Source organism: Girardinichthys multiradiatus, chromosome 7, assembly GCF_021462225.1.
Source record: "Girardinichthys multiradiatus isolate DD_20200921_A chromosome 7, DD_fGirMul_XY1, whole genome shotgun sequence".
NCBI lineage: Eukaryota > Metazoa > Chordata > Actinopteri > Cyprinodontiformes > Goodeidae > Girardinichthys > Girardinichthys multiradiatus.
In genome coordinates this window covers 22,079,641-22,099,707 of record NC_061800.1, presented here as the reverse complement: position 1 = coordinate 22,099,707, position 20,067 = coordinate 22,079,641, and the positions used below count along the sequence as shown (strand labels likewise).

Genomic DNA, 20,067 nt, shown 5'->3' with positions numbered 1-20,067 from the left:
TATATTTTTTTTAAACCATTCCATTGTATCTCAGGCTGTATGTTTTGCATCGTTGTGCTTCTTGAAGGTAAAGCTGTGCCAGTCTCACGTCTTTCACAGCCTGTAACAGGTTTTTTTCCAGGATTGTTCTGTAATTAGCTCCATCCATCTTCCAATGTACTCTGACAAGCTTCGCTGTAACTGCTGCAGAAAAGCATTCCTACATCTACCATATTGTTTCCAACCTGTGTTATTGGAACACCCTCTCGCCTGTCTTTCCTGCAGCACACGGCAGCAGGAAACGAAGGCGGCGGTCAGTCCCTGTCATCTCCTGGCTCCTGCTTGGAGGACTTCCGCACAACACCGTTCATCGAGTGTAATGGAGCCAAGGGCACATGCCACTACTTTGCTAACAAACACAGCTTCTGGCTGACATCAATAGACAAGTCGTTCCACTCTCAGCCGTCATCGGAGACGCTAAAAGCGGGCCAGCTCCTTTCACGCATCAGCCGCTGCCAGGTCTGCATGAAGAACCTGTGAGGAGGACCTGAAGTTCTCACCTGAGTCCATGCCAACAAGTAACACTAATCCAGAGCTCAGATATGCAATGATTGTGCAATTCTTCGAGCTTTAATGTGCACTGTAGACACAGCAGGAAAAGCCATATAATAAGAACAACTGCACCATCAAACAACTGTATGTTTTTATTTCTGTTATTTTTTGTGTTAAATTTGTTTTGGTGCTTATTTTTTAACTTATTACCTCAGTTATAGTGATACGTTGTTAAGCATCAAAGTACAGCTGAACCAAAGATGTTTCTGCTAACTATGTATTTCTTCTGTGGTTGAGGTGTTGCAGATCTACAATAGAGCCACTAACACTGCCTCCCAGTCAGCTGAGGGGGTCAGAGGTGTATTTTAATATCCTGCATCATTTTAATTGCTTGTTCAAAACCTATTTTTCTATAGTCACAGCACGCTGTGCTCTTTTTTTATGCATGTATCAACTACTGTTAGCTCATCTGTTTTTCATATGTTCACTGAATGCACTGATTCTGTTTAGACATTTAAATTAAAGGAGCTCGACCCTCTCTCTAGGTGTGTCAATGTATAGTATTGTTGGAAAAGGTTTTACACGAGAAACCAAGAAACCAAACCTAATTGAAACCTTTTAAGGGGGGGAGACAGGTCTAGACTGTCAGTCATCCAAGATGTAACAATTATTAATTATAGCTAATTAGCATAGCTATGTTTGAGTCTTATAGCTATTTTTTGTGTAAGCTACTGCTCTAATGTTGAGTATTTGCCGAAAATGACAGACAAAATAAAACGCACTGTTTTGCAAATTCATATAAATTTTCAAACTGCAATAATATTTTAACCAAGAGTTCAAGAATCAACATTTGGAGTGATAACCCTGAATTTCCCTGAAAATGCAGTGGTCTATTTGTTTTATCCAAAGCTGTAGAAGGGTACTGGCCATTTCTTTTTTAAAGATCTCGATCTTCTCTTCATATCCTGGATTGGGACCTCCAGGCTTATAAGTGTTAATTTGGACAATCACATTTAAAGGGCCGTTAAGCTTTTGGGTAGTTTCTTTCATACCTACTTCTACTTCCCGTAAAACCATTTTGGAACCATTTACTTAAATTATAGGGCATTGGCCTTTCTTTTATTTCTACTGCTCTGAGTATTTGCTCCTTAACAGAGTCTGTTTCTGTTTTTTTGTCATAGAGGTTTTAAATCAACAAATTTTAATGTCAAATATAACCTGAGTAAAAGCAAAACTCAGTTTCCAAATGATTTCATGTATGGAGGGTAAAAATGGTATTTAAACGTGTCCTTATGTGAAAAAGACTCTGCCCTTTGAACCTGATACCTGTTTGTGCCACCCGGACTGGAGCTGCCATCAAGTGTTTGAAATTTACAGCAATGAGTCTTTTACATCAAAGTAGAGGTTTTTGTTTTTGCAGTTGTTTTATTTCAACCCTGGTATAGGGCTTTCCAGCAAGAACAACCTGTTTAAGGTCATGACCCAGCATCTCAGTCGGATTTAGGTCCAGACTTTCACTCAGCCGTTCCAACCGCTTCATTGTGTGAATGCTGTAGGCATTCCGTCTTCTTCTTCTGGTTGCTTCTGTACACTTTTTGATTTGCTTCTCCTTCTGCATACTTTGTGCTATTTTAACCATTCAAATTTCACAATATTCAGCCCTTTCAGGACATTCCGGCTATGACTTTGGTATTTATACCTTTTATACTTTTCAAAATATTCAGCTTTTTATTATTTTTTTGCTCCCATTGGAATGAATGGAAAACAGCAAAAATTCTGCTAAAACCTCACTGTTTTTGCCATTTAACTACTTCCGCATACTTTCAGCTAGAAACACCGTTCAACTTTTAAAATGCTTTCACAACCCCCTGCTATTATTGTTTCATTGAACTTTTTGATAACTTTAACACTTTTTCTACAATTCTGATTCAAACTTTATTAAATTCGACAATAGATGCGGAGAACATGGTCCACTCGGACTCTATGTCTCCAACATCCCCCGGGATCAGGTCGAAGCTCTCCCGGAGGTGGGAGTTGAATACATCCCTGGCCGAGGGCTCCGCCAGGCGTTCCCAGCAGACCCTCACTATGCGCTTGGGCCTGCCAAGTCTGTCTGGCTTTCTCCTCCTCCAGCGGATCCAACTCACCACCAGGTGATGATCAGTGGACAGCTCAGCCCCTCTCTTCACCCGTGTGTCCAAAACATGCGGCCGAAGGTCTGATGATACGACAACAAAGTCGATCATCGACCTCCTGCCTAGGGTGTCCTGGTGCCAAGTGCACTGATGGACACCCTTATGTTTGAACATGGTGTTCGTTATGGACAATCCGTGACTAGCACAGAAGTCCAATAACAAAACACCACTCGGATTCAGATCGGGGAGGCCATTCCTACCGATCACGCCCCTCCAGGTGTCACTGTCGTTCCCCACGTGGGCGTTGAGGTCCCCCAGCAGAATAATGGAGTCCCCGGGAGGGGCACTATCCAGCACCCCCGACAGGGACGCCAAGAAGGCCGAGTACTCTGCACTACCACTCGGCCCGTAGGCTGAAATGATAGTCAGAGACCTCTCCCCAACCCGAAGGCGCAGGGATACGACCCTCTCATCCACTGGGGTAAACCCCAACACGAGACGGCTGAGCTCGGGGGCAACAAGAAAACCCACACCAGCCCGCCGCCTCTCCCCGTGGGCCACTCCAGAGTAGAAGAGAGTCCAACCCTTCTCAAGGAGATGGGTTCCAGAGCCCACGCTGTGCGTGTGCGTGGAGGCGAGCCCGACTATTTCTAGTCGATATCTCTCGACCTCCCGCACAAGCTCAGGCTCCTTCCCCCCCAGCGAAGTGACATTCCACGTCCCTAGAGCCAGCCTAAGCATCCGGGGATCGGGCCGCTGAGGTCTCCACCTTCGTCCGCCACCCAATCCTCTTTGCGCCGGTCCCTCACGGTTCCCCCTGCAGGTGGTGGGCCCACTGGGGGATGGCCTCGCGTCTCTCGTTCGGGCTTGGCCCGGCTGGGTCCCGCGAGGAGCAACCCGGCCACCAGGCGCTCTCCGACGAGTCCCGACCCCAGGCCTGGCTCCAGGGTGGGACCCCGGTTCCGCCGTACCGGGCGACGTCACGTGCCTCGATATTTTGTTCTTCATGAGGGGTTCTTGAACCATTCTTTGTCTGACCCATCACCTAGAGCCTGTTTGCCATGGGAGACCCTACCAGGGGCATTTAGGCCCCAGACAACATAGCCTCTAGGATCATTTGAGCACTCAAACCCCTCCACCACGTTAAGGTGACGGTTCAAGGAGGGGCGATGCTGCTGCCCATAGCTGCGGCCGTAAGGTCTGCGGTGCCTGTCGTGGCGGCAATCCCAGAACCTGGTGGTGGACACCGGCAGTAAGGGATGCTGTTAAGCTGAAGAAGGAGTCCTATCGGCTGAGGTTGGCTTGTGGGACTCCTGAGGCGGCTGATGGGTACCGTGAGGCCAAGCGTGCTGCGGCCCGGGCTGTTGCAGAGGCAAAAACTCGGGCCTGGGAAGAGTTCGGTGAGGCCATGGAGAAGGACTACCGGTTGGCCTCGAAGCGATTCTGGCAAACCGTCCAGCGCCTCAGGAGGGGGAAGCAGTGCTTTGCCAACACTGTTTATAGTGGGGGCAGGAGACTGCTGACCTCGACTGAGGACATTATCGGGCGGTGGAAGGAGTACTTCGAGGATCTCCTCAATCCTGCCATCATGCATTCCGTGGTGGAAACAGAGGCTGGGGACTCGGGGTTGGACTCTTTCATCACCCAGGCTGAAGTCACCGAGGTGGTTAAAAAGCTCTGCGGTGGCAAGGCTTCGGGGGCGGATGAGATCCGCCCTGAGTACCTCAAGTCTCTGGATGTTGTGGGGCTGTCATGGTTGACACGCCTCTTCAACATTGCGTGGCGGTTGGGGACAGTGCCTCTGGACTGGCAGATTGGGGTGGTGGTCCCCCTTTATAAGAAGGGGGATCGGAGGGTGTGTTCCAACTACAGGGGGATCACACTCCTCAGCCTCCCTGGTAAGGCCTACGCCAGGGTATTGGAGAGGAGAGTCCGACCGATAGTCGAACCTCGGCTTCAGGAGGAGCAGTGTGGTTTTCGTCCCAGCCGTGGAACACTGGACCAGCTCTATGCCCTCTACAGGGTGCGAGGGTTTATGGGAGTTTGCCCAACCGGTTCACATGTGTTTTGTGGACCTGGAGAAGGCATTCGACTGTGTCCCTCGTGATGCCCTGTGGGGGGTGCTCCAGGAGTATGGAATCGGGGGCCCTTTATTAGGGGCCATCCGGTCCCTGTACGAGCGGAGCAGGAGTTTGGTCCGCATTGCCGGCACTAAGTCGGACCTGTTCCCAGTGCATGTTGGACTCCGGCAGGGCTGCCCTTTGTCACCGGTTCTGTTCATAACTTTTATGGACAGGATTTCTAGACGCAGCCAAGGGCCGGAGGGGTCTGGTTTGGGGACCAGTGGATTTCGTCTCTTCTTTTTGCGGATGACGTGGTCCTGCTGGCCCCCTCTAGCCAAGACCTACAGCATGCGTTGTGGCGGTTCGCAGCCGAGTGTGAAGCGGCTGGGATGAGGATCAGCTCCTCCAAGTCCGAGGCCATGGTACTCAACCGGAAAAGGGTGGCTTTTCCTCTTCAGTTTGGAGGGGAGTTCCTGCCTCAAGTGGAGGAGTTTAAGTATCTCGGGGTCTTGTTCACGAGTGAGGGAAGAATGGAGCGGGAGATCGACAGACGGATTGGTGCGGCAGCCACAGTAATGGGGGCGCTGTGCCGGTCCATTGTGGTGAAGAGAGAGCTGAGCCGAAAAGCAAAGCTCTCAATTTACTGGTCGGTCTACGTTCCTACCCTCACCTATGGCCATGAACTTTGGGTCATGACCGAAAGAACGAGATCACGGATACAAGCGGCTGAAATGAGCTTCCTCCGTAGGGTGGCCGGGCACTCCCTTAGAGATAGGGTGAGGAGCTCGGCCATCCGGGAGGGGCTCGGAGTAGAGCCGCTGCTCCTCCACATCGAGAGGAGCCAGTTGAGGTGGCTCGGGCATCTATACCGGATGCCTCCTGGACGCCTTCCTCTGGAGGTGTTCCAGGCACGTCCCACCGGGAGGAGGCCCAGGGGACGGCCCAGGACACGCTGGAGGGACTATGTCTCTCGGCTGGCCTGGGAACGCCTTGGGCTCCCCCTGGAGGAGGTGTCTGGAGAGAGGGACGTCTGGGCGTCTCTGCTGAGTCTGCTGCCCCCGCAACCCGGTCCTGGATAAGCGGAAAACGACGAACGAACGAACTTTATTAAATTGTTTTCAATAGATTTTCAGTTTTATAATGTAATCCAATGACGGAATGTTCGTGTCGCTAGAGTGTACACTCTAGGTTTTTGATTAACCTGAGAAAGAACGAACAAACTCTGCTCACTCGCTCAATTTTCACTCTACCTATACAAATTATACATCAAAACGTAGGGTGCTCTTTCACGATCAAGAAAATGTCACCCTCGTTGATATGGGACAAACGGTTTTCCAGCAACACGCCCCAAAGCAAGACAAAGTCAACACACCCTATATAGGAAACCTATAGGAATTTCAGAAGAAATCAGAGCAAAAAATCTTTAAACTCACATGTTTTCGAATCGCCGCCTCTCGTAAACCGTTCGAGGTAGAGACATGAGCCTTGTGGAGATTTATCTTCAGACCTTGCTGGCACTCACAGTGAAATAATTTTTTTGATGCCTTTTATCGTTTTGTCATAAAAAAGGTTTGTTTAGGAGTACCAAATCTGTCCTGCCCAAAATCGCTTAAAATTGAAAAATGTCAAAATTATCCACTTTTCTACACTGTCATATCTCCTACACGGATTTATGTAGACACACGAAAATCTCCAGGATTGTTCACCGATCCCTGCTGATACCTACAGTCCAAAAATTTGTTGGATACTTTTTATCGTTTCTTTGTGAAGTAGGTGTGTTTGAGAGTGAAAAATTCACCTTCACTCAGGTTAAAAATGGTCAAAATGATCCCCTTTTTCACAGGATCACACCTCTCAGACAGATTTTTGTAGAAACTTGAGAAGCTCCATGATTGTTCAGCAAGGCCTGCTGATTCATACGGAGCATGAATTAAATCGATAGCCCTTATAGTTTCTGAGTTATTAGACGTTGTTCGAGAGCATGTTCAGGCATTTTTGTGTTTATCTCCATTTGTCCACTTTCTTTTCACTTAGTGTTGTGCCTCTAATATTATATTTTCAACAAAAAAGTGTTAATATCCTCGTTCCCCTTTCCGTTCTGAGAAAAACGGTCCAAGAATGGCGTCGATAGCCCTTACGGTTTCTGAGTTATGGGCGATAGTTTGGGAGCATGCGCCTCCATGTTAAAAGCCCAGGCAAGGGGGCGACAATAGTGAGATGCTGCATTAGAAATGCTGCAGGTGTCAAGTTACACTGACACTCTTTGCTGATTGGCTGATTCACTCCTCACTGTTCTATTTATAGGTCTGTGTATTTCCTACTGTATATGTCTGTATATGACTCTGCCTTTCTTCTCTCCCTGTCTCCTACTCAGACACACACAAGAGCCCTGACACACACACACACATCCCTGTTTTACTGTCTTTGTGAGGAGTTTGCATTCGCTTCCTATGGGCAGCTCTTTCCTGCTTTTTTAATGTTTTTGTCAGTTCTTGTATTTCAACAACTATTTCAAGTAGTTTTGAGGTAACGTCACCTTGTTACGGTGTTTTATACCTGATAGTCTTCCTGCTTAAACAGATCAGATGACAGTTTTTCTTTGCTGTTTCTGCTATTTCTATTAATTTATCAGATTTCAGCTGACATTCTGCTTTCAGCCTTAGCCACTTTCTGCCAGCTTTCAACATGACTTGAGCATTTCTGTTTTCTTCTAATTCATTAAATTTTAACAGATTGTTTGCAGTCAATGTCAGCTTGTTTCTGTCAGCTTTCAGCTAAAAAATTCAGCTTTCAGCATTCACACTGCATATTTGCAGAAAATGCAAATGTTTCTAGTTTTGTTTTGTTTTAGCCATTCAGAGACAGACTTAATAATGCGCTTTGGATCAACGTCCTGTCGATAACCAGAGTGTGCTTAATGCCAAGGTCATGAACTGATGGCTGGACATTTTCCTTCTGGATTTTCTGCCAGAGAGCAGAATTTATGGTTCCATTCGTCTAGACCATCACACTGCCAACAACACGTTTGAAAACAGGCATCTGTAACAGAGCAATTACTTTTTCATAGCACTCTGTATTTTCATGCCTTTCTGAGACAAATAGCCATATGAGTGCTCTTCTCCAGTAGTTTAATTCAGCTGCGTATCATTTAAAAACATTTTGTAACAATCTATTTTGGGTGGTTCAGTTGACTCTTGAACAGATTATGAAGTTTCATCCAACCAAAATGACTGAGTGATCCTCTGTTGGCAGATATGATTTAGTGGAGTAAAATAACATCCTTTACTTGGAGTAAACCTGGAGTAAAGCATAGAAAGCTTTTTTAAACTGTTGCTTGTTAAGGCAGATACAGCTGGGCCAGCTTCATTAATGTCTCCAAGACAAGGGACATTCTTAAGGACAATAACTTGCACATTTAGGAAGAAAGGCAGTTTGAAAGAATCCATCGACGTTAAACATGAAAACCAACAAGAAAGAGAGGTGGCCTCAGGTTTCATCTTACCAAGTGATTTAAACCATTCACACTTGGAGGCATAAGACTAAAACCATACACGTGTTGGCCTAATTATGAAGCACTTCACAACCCACACATCTCTTAGGATGAAGGGATTGGTCAGACTTCATTTATAAATCTGGAAGCTCCATGATAAGAACTGAAGAAGCCTCTTAGGTGAGGGTCGAAACATCTTCAAGAAACCACAGAAGAGCAGTTCAAAGTGGCCTTTATCAGCAGTTCTCTAAAACTGAAAAGGAGTTAAAAAGGAGCCAAACTTTCAGGGAACATTTCTGAAAGACCTTCTTAGCGCCTGGAGAACGACTGATGACACCACTTCAAAAATGCAAGAATGCCTGGCTGCTTGGACAAAGAAAGAAAGAGACAGCAAGGAGGTGTACAAGAAGAAGCTGGAGAGCAAGCTCCAGCAAAACAATATCAGAGATGTGTGGACAGGGATGAAGAAGATCACAGGCTTCAAGCAGAAGGATGATCTGGACAGAGCCAATGAACTGAACACATTCTTCAATAGGTTCAGTTCAGAAACAAGCTCAGCATCCTCCTCTCCTGCTCACAGCCAAACAGACATCCCACCCTCCTTTGACCCACAGGACCCACAGCTGTCCAGTAACACCTCACATTTTTTATCTTCCACCTCAGCCCTAGACCCTTCTACATGTTTGCCATCAACCATATCAGAAGATGCTGATGCTTCCTTTGCTTCCCCCTTCCACCTGTGTGTCTCAAGAAGTCAAGTGAAGATGCAACTGGAGAGACTGAATCGGAATAAGGCTGCAGGTCCAGATCATGTCAGCCCTAGAGTCCTGAAGGCCTGTGCAGAGCAGCTCTGTGGGATTCTGCAGCACCTCCTCAACCTTAGCCTGGCCCAGAAGAAGGTTCCGGTGTTGTGGAAGACCTCCTGTCTTGTTCCGGTACCAAAGAAAACTATATGTCAGGGCAACAGGTCTATAGTCCTCAATGACTATAGACCTGTTGCCCTGACATCTCACATCATGAAGGTCCTAGAGAGACTCCTGTTGGCCCACCTGAGTAAGCAAACAGTAAACCATCAGGACCCCCTTCAGTTTGCTTATCGCTGTGGAGTTGGAGTTGAAGATGCCATCATACACCTGCTTCAACAAACCCACTGTCATCTGGACAAAGCCAGCAGCACTGTGAGGATCATGTTCTTTGATTTCTCCAGTGCATTTAATACAATCCAACCTGATTTGCTTTGTCAGAAACTCCAGAAGACTCAGGTGGAGGCCTCAACAATCTCCTGGATCAAAGACTACCTGACAAACAGACCACAGTTTGTGAGACTGAAGGGTTGTGAGTCTAACCAGGTAGTCAGCAGCACAGGAGCCCCACAGGGGACTGTACTCTCACCATTCCTTTTTACTCTGTACACCTCAGACTTTCAGTACAAGACAGACTCCTGTCATCTGCAGAAATACTCGGATGATTCTGCAGTCGTGGGGTGGATCAGAGATGGACAAGAAGCTGAGTACAGGAAGGTGGTGGACCGCTTTGTGTCATGGTGTGGAAACAATCATCTCATGTTGAACGTGACTAAAACAAAGGAGATGATTGTAGATTTTAAGAGAAACAGGAAAAAGTCAAACACTATTTCTATCATGGGAGAAGAAGTGGAGGTGGTGGAGGAGCATAAATACCTCGGTGTTCCCCTGGACAACAGACTAGAGTGGAGATGCAACTGTGAAGCCATCTACAAGAAGGGACAGAGCAGACTGTACTTCTTGAGGGAGCTTAGGTCCTTTGGTGTTTGCAGCAAGATGCTGCATATCTTCTATAAGTCTGTTGTGGAAAGTGTGATCTCTTCTGCCATCATCTGCTGGGGAAGCAGCATCAGAACCAGGGACTTAAAAAAGCTCAACAAGCTGATAAAAAAGGCTGGCTCTGTTCTGGGGACTCCTCTGGAACCTCTGGAGATCATTGTGGAAAGACGGATTCTTCATAAAATGAAGAACATTATGGAGAACTCTGAGCATCCTCTTCATGAGACTGTCCTACAACAACAGAGTCTTCAGTCAGAGGCTTCTTCAGATCTGCTGTAAGACGGAGCGCTACAGGAGATCCTTCCTGCCCACAGCCATCAGCATCTACAACGGCTCTTTGAAGAAACCTACATATGAGCTATAACAACATTTAATTTCCCTTTGGGATTAATAAAGTATTTTTGAATTGAATTGAAATCTAGATGATTTAAGACTTTTGCACACTACTTTACATCTTATCTGATGGTATCCATGTTGCAGTTATTTTCCTCTACAAATTTACCTTAGCTGTGCCAAGCAAGTTAAAGCATTTTACGGAGTTTGGAAAGTTAGACAAATGCTCCACTTTATCAGAACTAAAACCTTGGTAAAATTCACATTATTATGATCTAATTGAATTAGATTCAATATCTTTATTCTGCTGATTAAATTATGTTATCAACAAAGAAGGCAAACCTCAAAATAAAATTCTTTATTATGACCGTATATTTTAAAAACAATTCAACACTGACATTTTTTTTAACACAATTGCAATAAAACAAACAGATCTGCATCAATACTTGTAAAAAAAACAATTTGAATAAAGTGAAGAGTGATCAAAGTTCTACAATAAACAGTGAAATTAATGATTGGTGTAACTAATTAAATGGCATGACAGTAGTAAAACATTTACAAACAGCAGTAAGTGAGGCATCTCTTTCTTGGTGTGTGTTTTTTGGCCACAGGCACATCTTTGGGTTATGTAAGTGCAGTCTGAGTTGTTAAAGTGGAAGTGGCATTTCCCTTCCTATCAAAATCTCTTTACATAAACTAGATCTGCACTCATGTACTTCTTCACATCATCGGGAAATATGTTAGTCGTTAAGTCACTGTCAAGGCAAACGACCAGTAGTACCATCTCAGTGTGGACCTGGTGCTCAGACAAACATGCTGATTGATAAAAATGAGTCTGCAGGTAGAAGCCTCGATGGTTTGTCTCAGATTGCTAACAGCAGCTGGATTTGACCCGCGTCCCGCTGACCTCCCTGCAGTCCTCTAGGTCCACGGTCGGAGACGCCTGGTTCTCGTGCCTCTTCCTCAGGATGGAGGGCAGCACCAAATCGAACAGTGTCTCAAACAGGATGTCCACGTTGTACCCGGTCTTGGCGCTCGTCTCAAAACACAGCTTGTCTGCCGGGAGGCTGTTCTTTTCGTCCCGGCCTTTGTATCGCAGTATTCTTCCGTAAAGGGCCAGAGCATCGTCCCGCGCCACCTGCTTGTGAAGCAGCAAACCGGAGAGGGATGTTGGGGAAGCGGGAGGAGTGGGCCAGGCGGATAAAACCTGTGGTTCTGTCCTCTCCTCCTCGCACTCAGTTCGGTCCTCTGAGAGTCCATCCAAATCCTGGCTAAGGTGGGCTTTGGGATCAGTCAGATCTGCCTTGTTCCCCACTAAGGCATAGATGCAGTCATGGTTGGCGGTGTCAGTCAGGGACAGGAAGCGCTCCTCCAGCTCAGCGAGGCTCTGCCAGTTAGTGACGTCGTAGGTTAGGATGATGGCGGCTGCACCTCGGCAGTACATGGAGCCCAGACCATGAAACTGCTCCCGACCTGGGAACAGAGGAAAACTTAACAGTTAATAAGGACCTCCATAAAACCTAACACTCACAGCCCAATGTCACCTCAGCCAGATTCGAAGGAGCACGTCTGAACAGCGGATAGCAAGGGCTGCCATCCATCCTCAATTAAATTTAGGTCTGGACTTTGACTGGACTGTTCTAATATGAATATCCTACAATATAAACCATTCCATTTAATTGTAGCTAGTCTCCAACAGGCTTCCTTCTAGTATTGACCCTGTATTTAGCTCCACTCGTCACCCTATTAAATCAGAGCAGATTCACTGTCCCTGCTCAAGAAGAGCATCCTCCCTGCATGATTCTGTCCCCACCATGTCTGTTTAGGTGGACGGCCATGTCTCGGTAGGTTTGCGGTTGTGCCATATTTATAGGATTGTGAATTAAAGAGTGCTTTGTGTGATGTTTGAAGCTTGAGAAGTTGTTTTATAACATAACCCTCCTATAAACCTTACCATAGCTTCATCCTGACTTTCTTTGGCCTACATCAGGCTGCTTGCTCACTAACTTCACAAATTTTCTCCAAATAAACCTTTGAGGCCTTCACAGAAAACCTGTGATTATCCTGAGATGAAAATACACACAATTACTAACCAGGTGAGTTCTGAGGGCAATTGGTTGCACAGGAGTTTGTGAGTATCAGAGTAAGGTGTGTGCACCAGACTGTTTTATGTAGAAAACCATGTACCCTTTTCCTGCCACTTGTTGATTCATCTTATAAAATCTAATAAGATACTTTGCAATTTATGGTTTTAATGTGATTAACGCTGCAACTAACGATTATTTTGCTAATTGATTAATCTGTCGACAATTTTTTCGATGAATCAATCACTAATCAGATAGCAAAATGTGATTAATAGGAGATTTTTTTACACAATTTGAACAAGGTGAAGCTAAAACCTTGCCACTTGAGGAGGTCTGGATAGAGCATATTTATAGACAAAAGAGGTTTTTCATCTTAAATGCGAAATTTATATATTTTTGTACAATCTGGCCTAATTACTGCCAGATTGTGTTGTTCTTTCAGCAAATGGCATGTTTTAGAGTCTGTATACTACAGTTAATGACAATTATTTCAATAATCAGTTAATCCGATTAATTGTTTCAGCCCTAAATGTGATGACCTCCTTTTGCAACACAGCTCATTTTGCAGTAAAAGGCCTGAAAAGTTAAAATGAGCTAAACTCACACCGACGTGTTTATTGTAGAAAGTACTAGCACCAAGGCCCAACCCCATCAGTGCCAGTGCTACATTCCTCGACAGTTATCCGGGGAACGACTGGGGTGGGAGTGATAATAAGGCGTTGTGGGAGTAATGATCGGACACAACCAGTCAGAGCGATCGAGTATCACATCATTAACTGTAAAAAATCTATTTGTCTGGTGTAAACACTAGAAAAATCCATCTGGAATGCTTGATTTAAAGAAAATGGCTGTACAATCTTTGTTAGCTCTGCCGATTTATCTTTTCCTGAGGGTAGCTGAAGGATCTGAACAAGAGGAGAATCAGGACTGAGGCTTTCAAACAGAAGAGGCCAGAGTTGCTGCAACAACCTACAGTTTTCCTTCTACATTAAACCCTCAAAGCTACATTAGTAACAGCAGACATTAAAGCCAGAAATCTGAGGTAAATAAAGGGTCTTTACAACAAACACTCTTTCCTAGCAGCATAGGCACGGCAGACAGTTTTATGCAGGACAGTCAGCAGTTTACAAACAGAAACAAGCTTTGTTGTTGGGATTGTGGGATTCATGAAGGGGAACATTGTGGGTAGGAATAAATTCCACTTGGGGCATTTCTGGGTGATGCACACAATTGTATAATAATTAGATAAGCCCAACTAAAACTAAAGGAGTTTAAACAACAGCCCTGATCAGTTGCATCTATACGAACTAAACCAAAAATCCCCCTTTAGGTAAATAAATCATCATTTCTTACTTTAGCTTCATTACAACACAAATCCCCAATGAAAAAGTTTTAAACTTGGTATAATACTTGAAAATGACAGAGACAAATTACGAACAAATCATCTTTACAGTGTCTTCATGAAGCAGTCCAAAAAATATTCACACTGCGTTAATCTAAGCCAGAGAAAACTCTAGTCACTTTCAGTCCTTTTCTGGCATCGTAGGAAAAGCAAGATGTAAATGTTAGCAGTTTTCCTACCTTTCAAACCTTGGTATTCCTTAATACAGGTAAGCAACCAATATCTAATCCGGACTAGGGCTGAAACAATTAATCGGATCAATCGGATTATTTATGATTAATTATTTATTGAAAAATATCTTCATTAACTGGAGTGTACAGTCTGTAAAAAATGCCATTTGTTGAAAGAACCACCCACTCATGGCAGTAATTAGGCCAAACTTAAATATATACATTTTGCATTTAGGCTGAAAAACCTTCTTTGTCTGTAAATATGCTCAATCCAGACCTTCTCACATGGCATAGCTTTAGTTTCACCTGGTTCAAATTCTGTAAAAAAATAAAAATAAATCACCTATTAAGCACCTTTTGCCATCTGATTATTAATCGATTATTCTACAAAATAATCGACAGATTAATCAATAAGCAAAATAATCATTAGTTGTAGCAGCCATAATCTGGACAGAGGTGAAGTTGTGCCAGAAACCACTAACCTGCTTCAACTAAAATTTGAAATGAACCAATTTTCTGCATCAAAATGTAACAAAATATATATATATTTTTTAAAGCTTTCAGCTGAATGACCAAGGGAAGTGTGTTGTTTTTGTGGGAAAACTACTGTGTGTGTTTGTGTAACTTTGGAAAAGACAGGCTGAATCAAGGAGAATTGAGTTTTTTTGTCATCATATGACCACTAAGAGGAAATGGGCCGGGTTTCTTTTAAAAGGCCAGGTCTGGACGTTACACTTTAACTGAAAACGGGACTAAATATCATCAGGAAACATGTGACCGACGGTAGCCAACGTTCCCGTCCTAAAAAAACTACAACGACCTCTCTAACAGCCACCCTTTCCACAACTCTGTGGTCAGTGCTGATAGATGTGCAACAATAGCTTTGCAGTGACTCAGCGGTGCTGATCTGGCGTTTCTTCGCCATGTTGAGCGAACAGCTGCAACATGGGACCTGCCACAGAGGTCACGAAGTGAAGGGACACGGGCCGGAAATGGCTCACTGGTTACAAGGCCAGTTCTTCCCTTATTTCTGTGGCTCGCCAGCTCAACTGTGGTGAAGTTTATGTTTGCCTAAGATGGTTTACTGTTAATCGTGTTTACGCAACACTGGAATGCTACTCTGAGATTATCATTAAGCAGCAATATTCCGGTCAAAACAACATATATTTAAAACAGTATATTACAAGCTGGCTCCGGGTTTAGAAGCTACAATTATTTCTACTTTGCTCCTATGAAACATAATATGTCAGAAGACCATGTCGATGGAGCTCTTATTTAAAGATCTACAGCAGCTGAAGGCCCGGTCATAGTCTTCATCAGCCCCAACACGTTTTTACTCCAGCGGAAAGTCCTGCAGATGTTTGGAAACAACTGATCTGAAACTATTTATACTTGGTATTTCTAACAGGGTTTGTTTTACACATAAAGGTGCTGCTTTGCTCAACCTCAGATCACAATCTGTCACTATCATTTCAAACGTGGACCCAAGTTCAAGGAAACACAAAATAAACAGGAGGCTTTCTGGTTAAACGTGTTATTTGGGCAAATATTACAAGATACCAGGGTGACAAGGCACTTTTAGCGTTATGCAATGGGTTGATTTTGAAGAACATAAACCCGTCTTGTTTGAATTTACACATAAATCATACAGAGTGACTGCATTTCTGAAGTGTTATTTGTTAATTATTTGGATAAAATCTTTGTATGTCTGTGTTCATTTTAATGATGAGACGAATGAGTAAACTTCATTACACAAACATGATAACCGCCAGGTAAAATCGTCAAATTACAGCTTCACAAACATCAAACTGCAACCGCAAACCATTGCTTGGATGCAATATTTTGAATTATATTTCAAATGCAATGCATATTCAGCCAGTGAGGTGCGTTTCCTCGCTCTAGATGCACACACTTGATGTGGTTTTTTTTTTTTTTTTTTTTGCTGAGATGCATAAAGCTCAAAGAGAGCGGTGAGGCCATCCTGCTGCTGGTAAACCAAAACAACACTGAGGAAAACCTTGGTAAACCAGTAGTATAATCATTGCAAATTTCACCCCTAACATAATAACCACATGTTTCCTAATACTGTGCAGCCATATCCTAAAAACGCATAGTTTAAGATTCACTCAGAGGGCAGAAAAAGATCAGATTTTGGTTTAACACACAAGCAATATATTCCTCTTCAGTATTTAACATTTTAAAAAGGAGAACACTCACCGACTTCTCTTCATTGTCTGCTAAGATAAAATGTTCTGTTGAATGTGGTGCTGGAAGGGTTGTAAGATCAGAGTCAGTCTGCTCACCTGGACTAACTACGAGAACTCTGTATTTCTTAACGCTTTTGGCTCACTTTGCACAACATGTTGGATTAAAAAAAAAAAAAAAAAAACTTTACTGCCAGGCCTGTGAGGTCAGGAATTACCTCAATAGGACCTGTATGACAACATGAAGTAGGAAAAAAGATCTCAAAAAGCAACACATCACACCCGTGTCTAAAGAAATTCAAGAACAGAAGTTGTCGATATCTATCAGTCTAGAAAGGGTTACAAAAATATTTTGAAGGCAACAAGAAAATATCTTAAAAGAGGGAGATGGTTGCTATTTTGGAATCAGTCCACTGATGTCATCAACTTTAGCCTTGATGATACCCAAACAGATAAAGCCTTTTAGACCCACTGAAAAGTGCTTTGCGTCAGAGAGCTGTAATCAGTTCCTGAAGGCTCTGTCTCAGGGAGCCATGAACAAAAATCTGAATTAGTGCAATAAAAGCAGAAGGGGGACATGAAGCCCCACAGTCATGGAAACTGCTTTGATTGGGTCACATTTGCCCAACATTGAGCAACACAGAGCATGACAAGGCACACGGTGATTCCATGACACGCCAAGCAGCAGGAGCTGAAATGACTTCATGCACAGTATGACTGATGAGCATTTCGACAAAACAAATTGACTGAAAACGGTGTTACTTCACAGCTTTTAGGGATGCGCCTTGGTTACATTGTGTTGTCAAAGCGGAGCCTGACAGATTAACATGCAAGCCCAAATGAAATGCAGCATCTGATTGGCATGCGTTTTCAGTCACGGTGGTCTGCTAAGCAGTTTGAATAGAAACTAGTTCAGTTTCTATTCATTGAATGAAACTAGTTCAGACAGTTAACGGTATATCAACCTTTCAGGACCACTAAAGCTGTCCGTCACAACGTTTCAAAGTCCTTTTAATTAATGAACTACCAGGGAAAGTGCCTGTTTGACAAGCAGTTTCTCCGGTTGCTTGGACCATGGAGTAACAGCACCACCCTTTCCCCCACCTGTTGTGCATACTGCCTGTCAGCTGGCTGAAAGAAGACCATTACACTTTTCCCTGAACGTTTTGGCTGTTTGGAAAGGTTTTCAGCTGAAAAACGTGGTGTGGGATTAAAGGACTCTTATTACAGCGATGCTGTTTTAAATAGAAATAATTGGGGCTATTTTTTTTGTTTGTTTTAAATTAAATGAATTAAATCAATTCATAACATTTTTGAGTTGATACAGTGATGGTGTAAAATCGTGTTTTTTTCCACAAAAAGTTATAGTATGAGAATCTTATATGTACCCATGCCTGGAGATACCATGCAACAAAGCTTAATCCTTATGTTTGTGTGTGTGTGTGTGTGTGTGTGTGAAAAAGCTGGTATCCGGCTGGCTGGACCTCATTGTGTTGGATTATCAGGTTGTTTTCCTCCTGTCTGACCTGAAAAGACTGGATTGAGCAAAGCTTTACATGACTAGCTCTGGTTGTCCCTAACGGGCAGGAGGGAAAGCTTCCAGGCAGGGTTCCCATGAAGCAGGCCGCCTGCCTGTGATCACTGAGCGGTCACATGCTGCTGATTGCCTCAAGTGGCGACATGATGTCTTATCAAGTATTGATAATGAAACACAGGAATAAACCAGCCACGTAAGAAAACAAGCAGAGGGGAAGCATGTCTTACCGGCTGTGTCCCAGATTGATATGTTGTATGGCCCCCACTGTTTGAGGAAAAACGCTCCTCCGACGGTGCTGATGGTGTCTTTGAACTTCCTCTCCATGTATGTGTGGAGCAGCGACGTCTTCCCCACATTCATGTCGCCCAGGAGCACAAGCTTCACGTCGGGCTTCTTCATCTTCGACACGTCGGGCATGGTGATGGTCCTCAGTACCGCTATTACAGCAGGACAGGCGTTATTTATTTATGTGCAAATCCCGCAGAGGAGATACGGTCTAACTCAGAAAAATATCCCCACACAAGTCAAGAACTCCTGTAAAGAAAACCATTTTATACGAAAAAAGAAGGTATTTCTTCTTCACTCCCTCACAGTTACACTTCGGCACATTCCGGTGAATGAGTCTGAACTTCAAAAAGTAACTGAGGTGAAACAGGAAGGAGGCGAGGAACTAATGATTAAAGGAGAGTTGTTCCTCCCACGGCACTGTCTTACAGGCTCACCTTTTTCTTCTTCTTAGGTTTTTCTTTGGAGGTTTGTAAACAACTATTGGTGCATTAGCACCGCCATCTGGTAAGGTGTGTGGACCGGAACGACGCTCAAAAAACAACAATCCTCGTTTACTTTGAAACAAACGAGCATGTTAAAGGTAATGCATTACTGTTCATACAATGTATACATGATAATAGAAATTCAACTAGGTAACAAAGTATCTATTTCCACTGTAGAATTTTACGAAAATACACTAATTTACAAAAGCACACAGAGGACAAAAACTGCTAAATCTGCTTTTTGTGTACCTGGGTTGATGACATCACAAGAGGCACAGGAATCACTGAACATCTGGCATACATGAACAATATGACAGATGAACAGCTGTTGAACATTCATAGTTATGCATTCAAGTTGCAAGTAGGTTGCAAGGCGTTCAGGCTCACATTTAACACAGTTTGAGAGTCACGTTTTATTTTATGTTTCTGTTTAATTTTGTCTGAACTAGCGGTTTAGCTCTTAATAATTAGTCAACAATTATATAAAAATGAGCAATGTTTTTCAATATAAAGCTAATTAATAAGACTGATTTAGCACTTCTTCTGACATTAATTACATTTTGTTAGTCATTTTCTGTCATAAGGCGGCAAATAATTTGCTTTATTTGTTTTCATTTTTTCCAGATTTTTTTATTTTTTATCTTAAATGTGGAAATGGCTCAACTGGCCTAGTTCAAGTAAAAAAACTGTGTCTCAAAGGTTTGATGTTTTTCTTTTTATTCTAAAACCTAAACCTTAATGTAAAGCGTCCTTGTTGTACTTTTTATGGAAGATTTACTATTTTAGGAAATATTTCTGGATGCAGCAGCATTTTGAGTCTCTGGTATCGTTAAAATCAAATAGTGAGACTGAGTTGTTGGGGGATCGGTCAATCATCCTCAGCTTTTGTCACTAAAATGCCACTATTTGAACTTTTAGTTAATTTTTTTGACTGATTTAAAAAGATTGTATCAACCCCACAGAACAATAACATTTTCTCCACTGGATATTTTTGAGAAAAATAATCAAAAAATGTGAACACAATCCAAAGATTGGTTTTCAAATTCCAAGACTACTGATCGTTAGGTAGGTGTGGCTTTGAGGTCGCTGTATTTTTACCCACAAGACAAAACTCAGGGCAAAATTAACACATTTCCCAAGTATTAACATATGAGACGTTTACAGGTAGCTGCACTTTGAAAATGTAACTAACATGACACCAAAATGTCCACAGTGAAGAAATATTACAAAAATGAAATTATTATGTCGTCATTCTTATATCATGTACATACTTATTTAAATAATGATAATAGGCTAAAAGATTACATTTTATAGGTGGGTTTTCTTAGATAGAAAACTGCTTAACCAATTTGAATTATACATTTAATTTGATTGCACTGTTTGATAATTAGGATTAATTGGAATGTATTTACCTGAATTGAAATCTGTATGATTTGCTTGAATTGACTTTGTAAAGTGCCTTTAGACGACAAGTATTGTGAATTGGCTCTATATAAAGAAAATGAATTGAACTGGACGTAGCCCATAATTATTAAAAGCGTATCTA

General features: G+C 43.2%; 2 protein-coding genes across 3 annotated transcripts in view; one reads left to right on the top strand and one right to left on the bottom strand.

Annotated features, from left to right (window-relative positions):
- Positions 1–1,069, top strand: part of col4a2 (collagen, type IV, alpha 2) — a 70,657-nt gene extending 69,588 nt beyond the window's left edge. For both annotated transcript variants that reach the window (XM_047370654.1, XM_047370653.1), the window contains exon 48: positions 265–1,069. In XM_047370654.1, the coding sequence (XP_047226610.1) occupies positions 265–519 (255 nt within the window). In that variant the 3' untranslated portion in view covers positions 520–1,069. The remainder of the gene's footprint in view (positions 1–264) is intronic.
- Positions 1,070–10,697: 9,628 nt separating this feature from the next.
- rab20 (RAB20, member RAS oncogene family) lies at positions 10,698–19,858 on the bottom strand. The gene is made up of 2 exons (XM_047370995.1): positions 17,979–19,858; positions 10,698–11,827 (listed from the first exon to the last, which is right to left on the bottom strand). Exons 1-2 carry the CDS (start codon positions 18,166–18,168, stop codon positions 11,226–11,228), a joined length of 792 nt encoding a protein of 263 aa, XP_047226951.1. The 5' UTR covers positions 18,169–19,858; the 3' UTR covers positions 10,698–11,225.
- Positions 19,859–20,067: the final 209 nt, after the last annotated feature.

What these genes read in the sequence shown, in the direction of transcription:
- rab20 (XM_047370995.1), bottom strand. Translation starts at nt 18,168, where the DNA reads ATGCCCGACGTGTCGAAGATGAAGAAGCCCGACGTGAAGCTTGTGCTC. An exon ending in ATCAATCTGGGACACAGCCG is followed by an intron (nt 11,828 to 17,978) that starts GTAAGACATGCT and finishes CTCTGTTCCCAG; the next exon opens with GTCGGGAGCAGTTTCATGGT.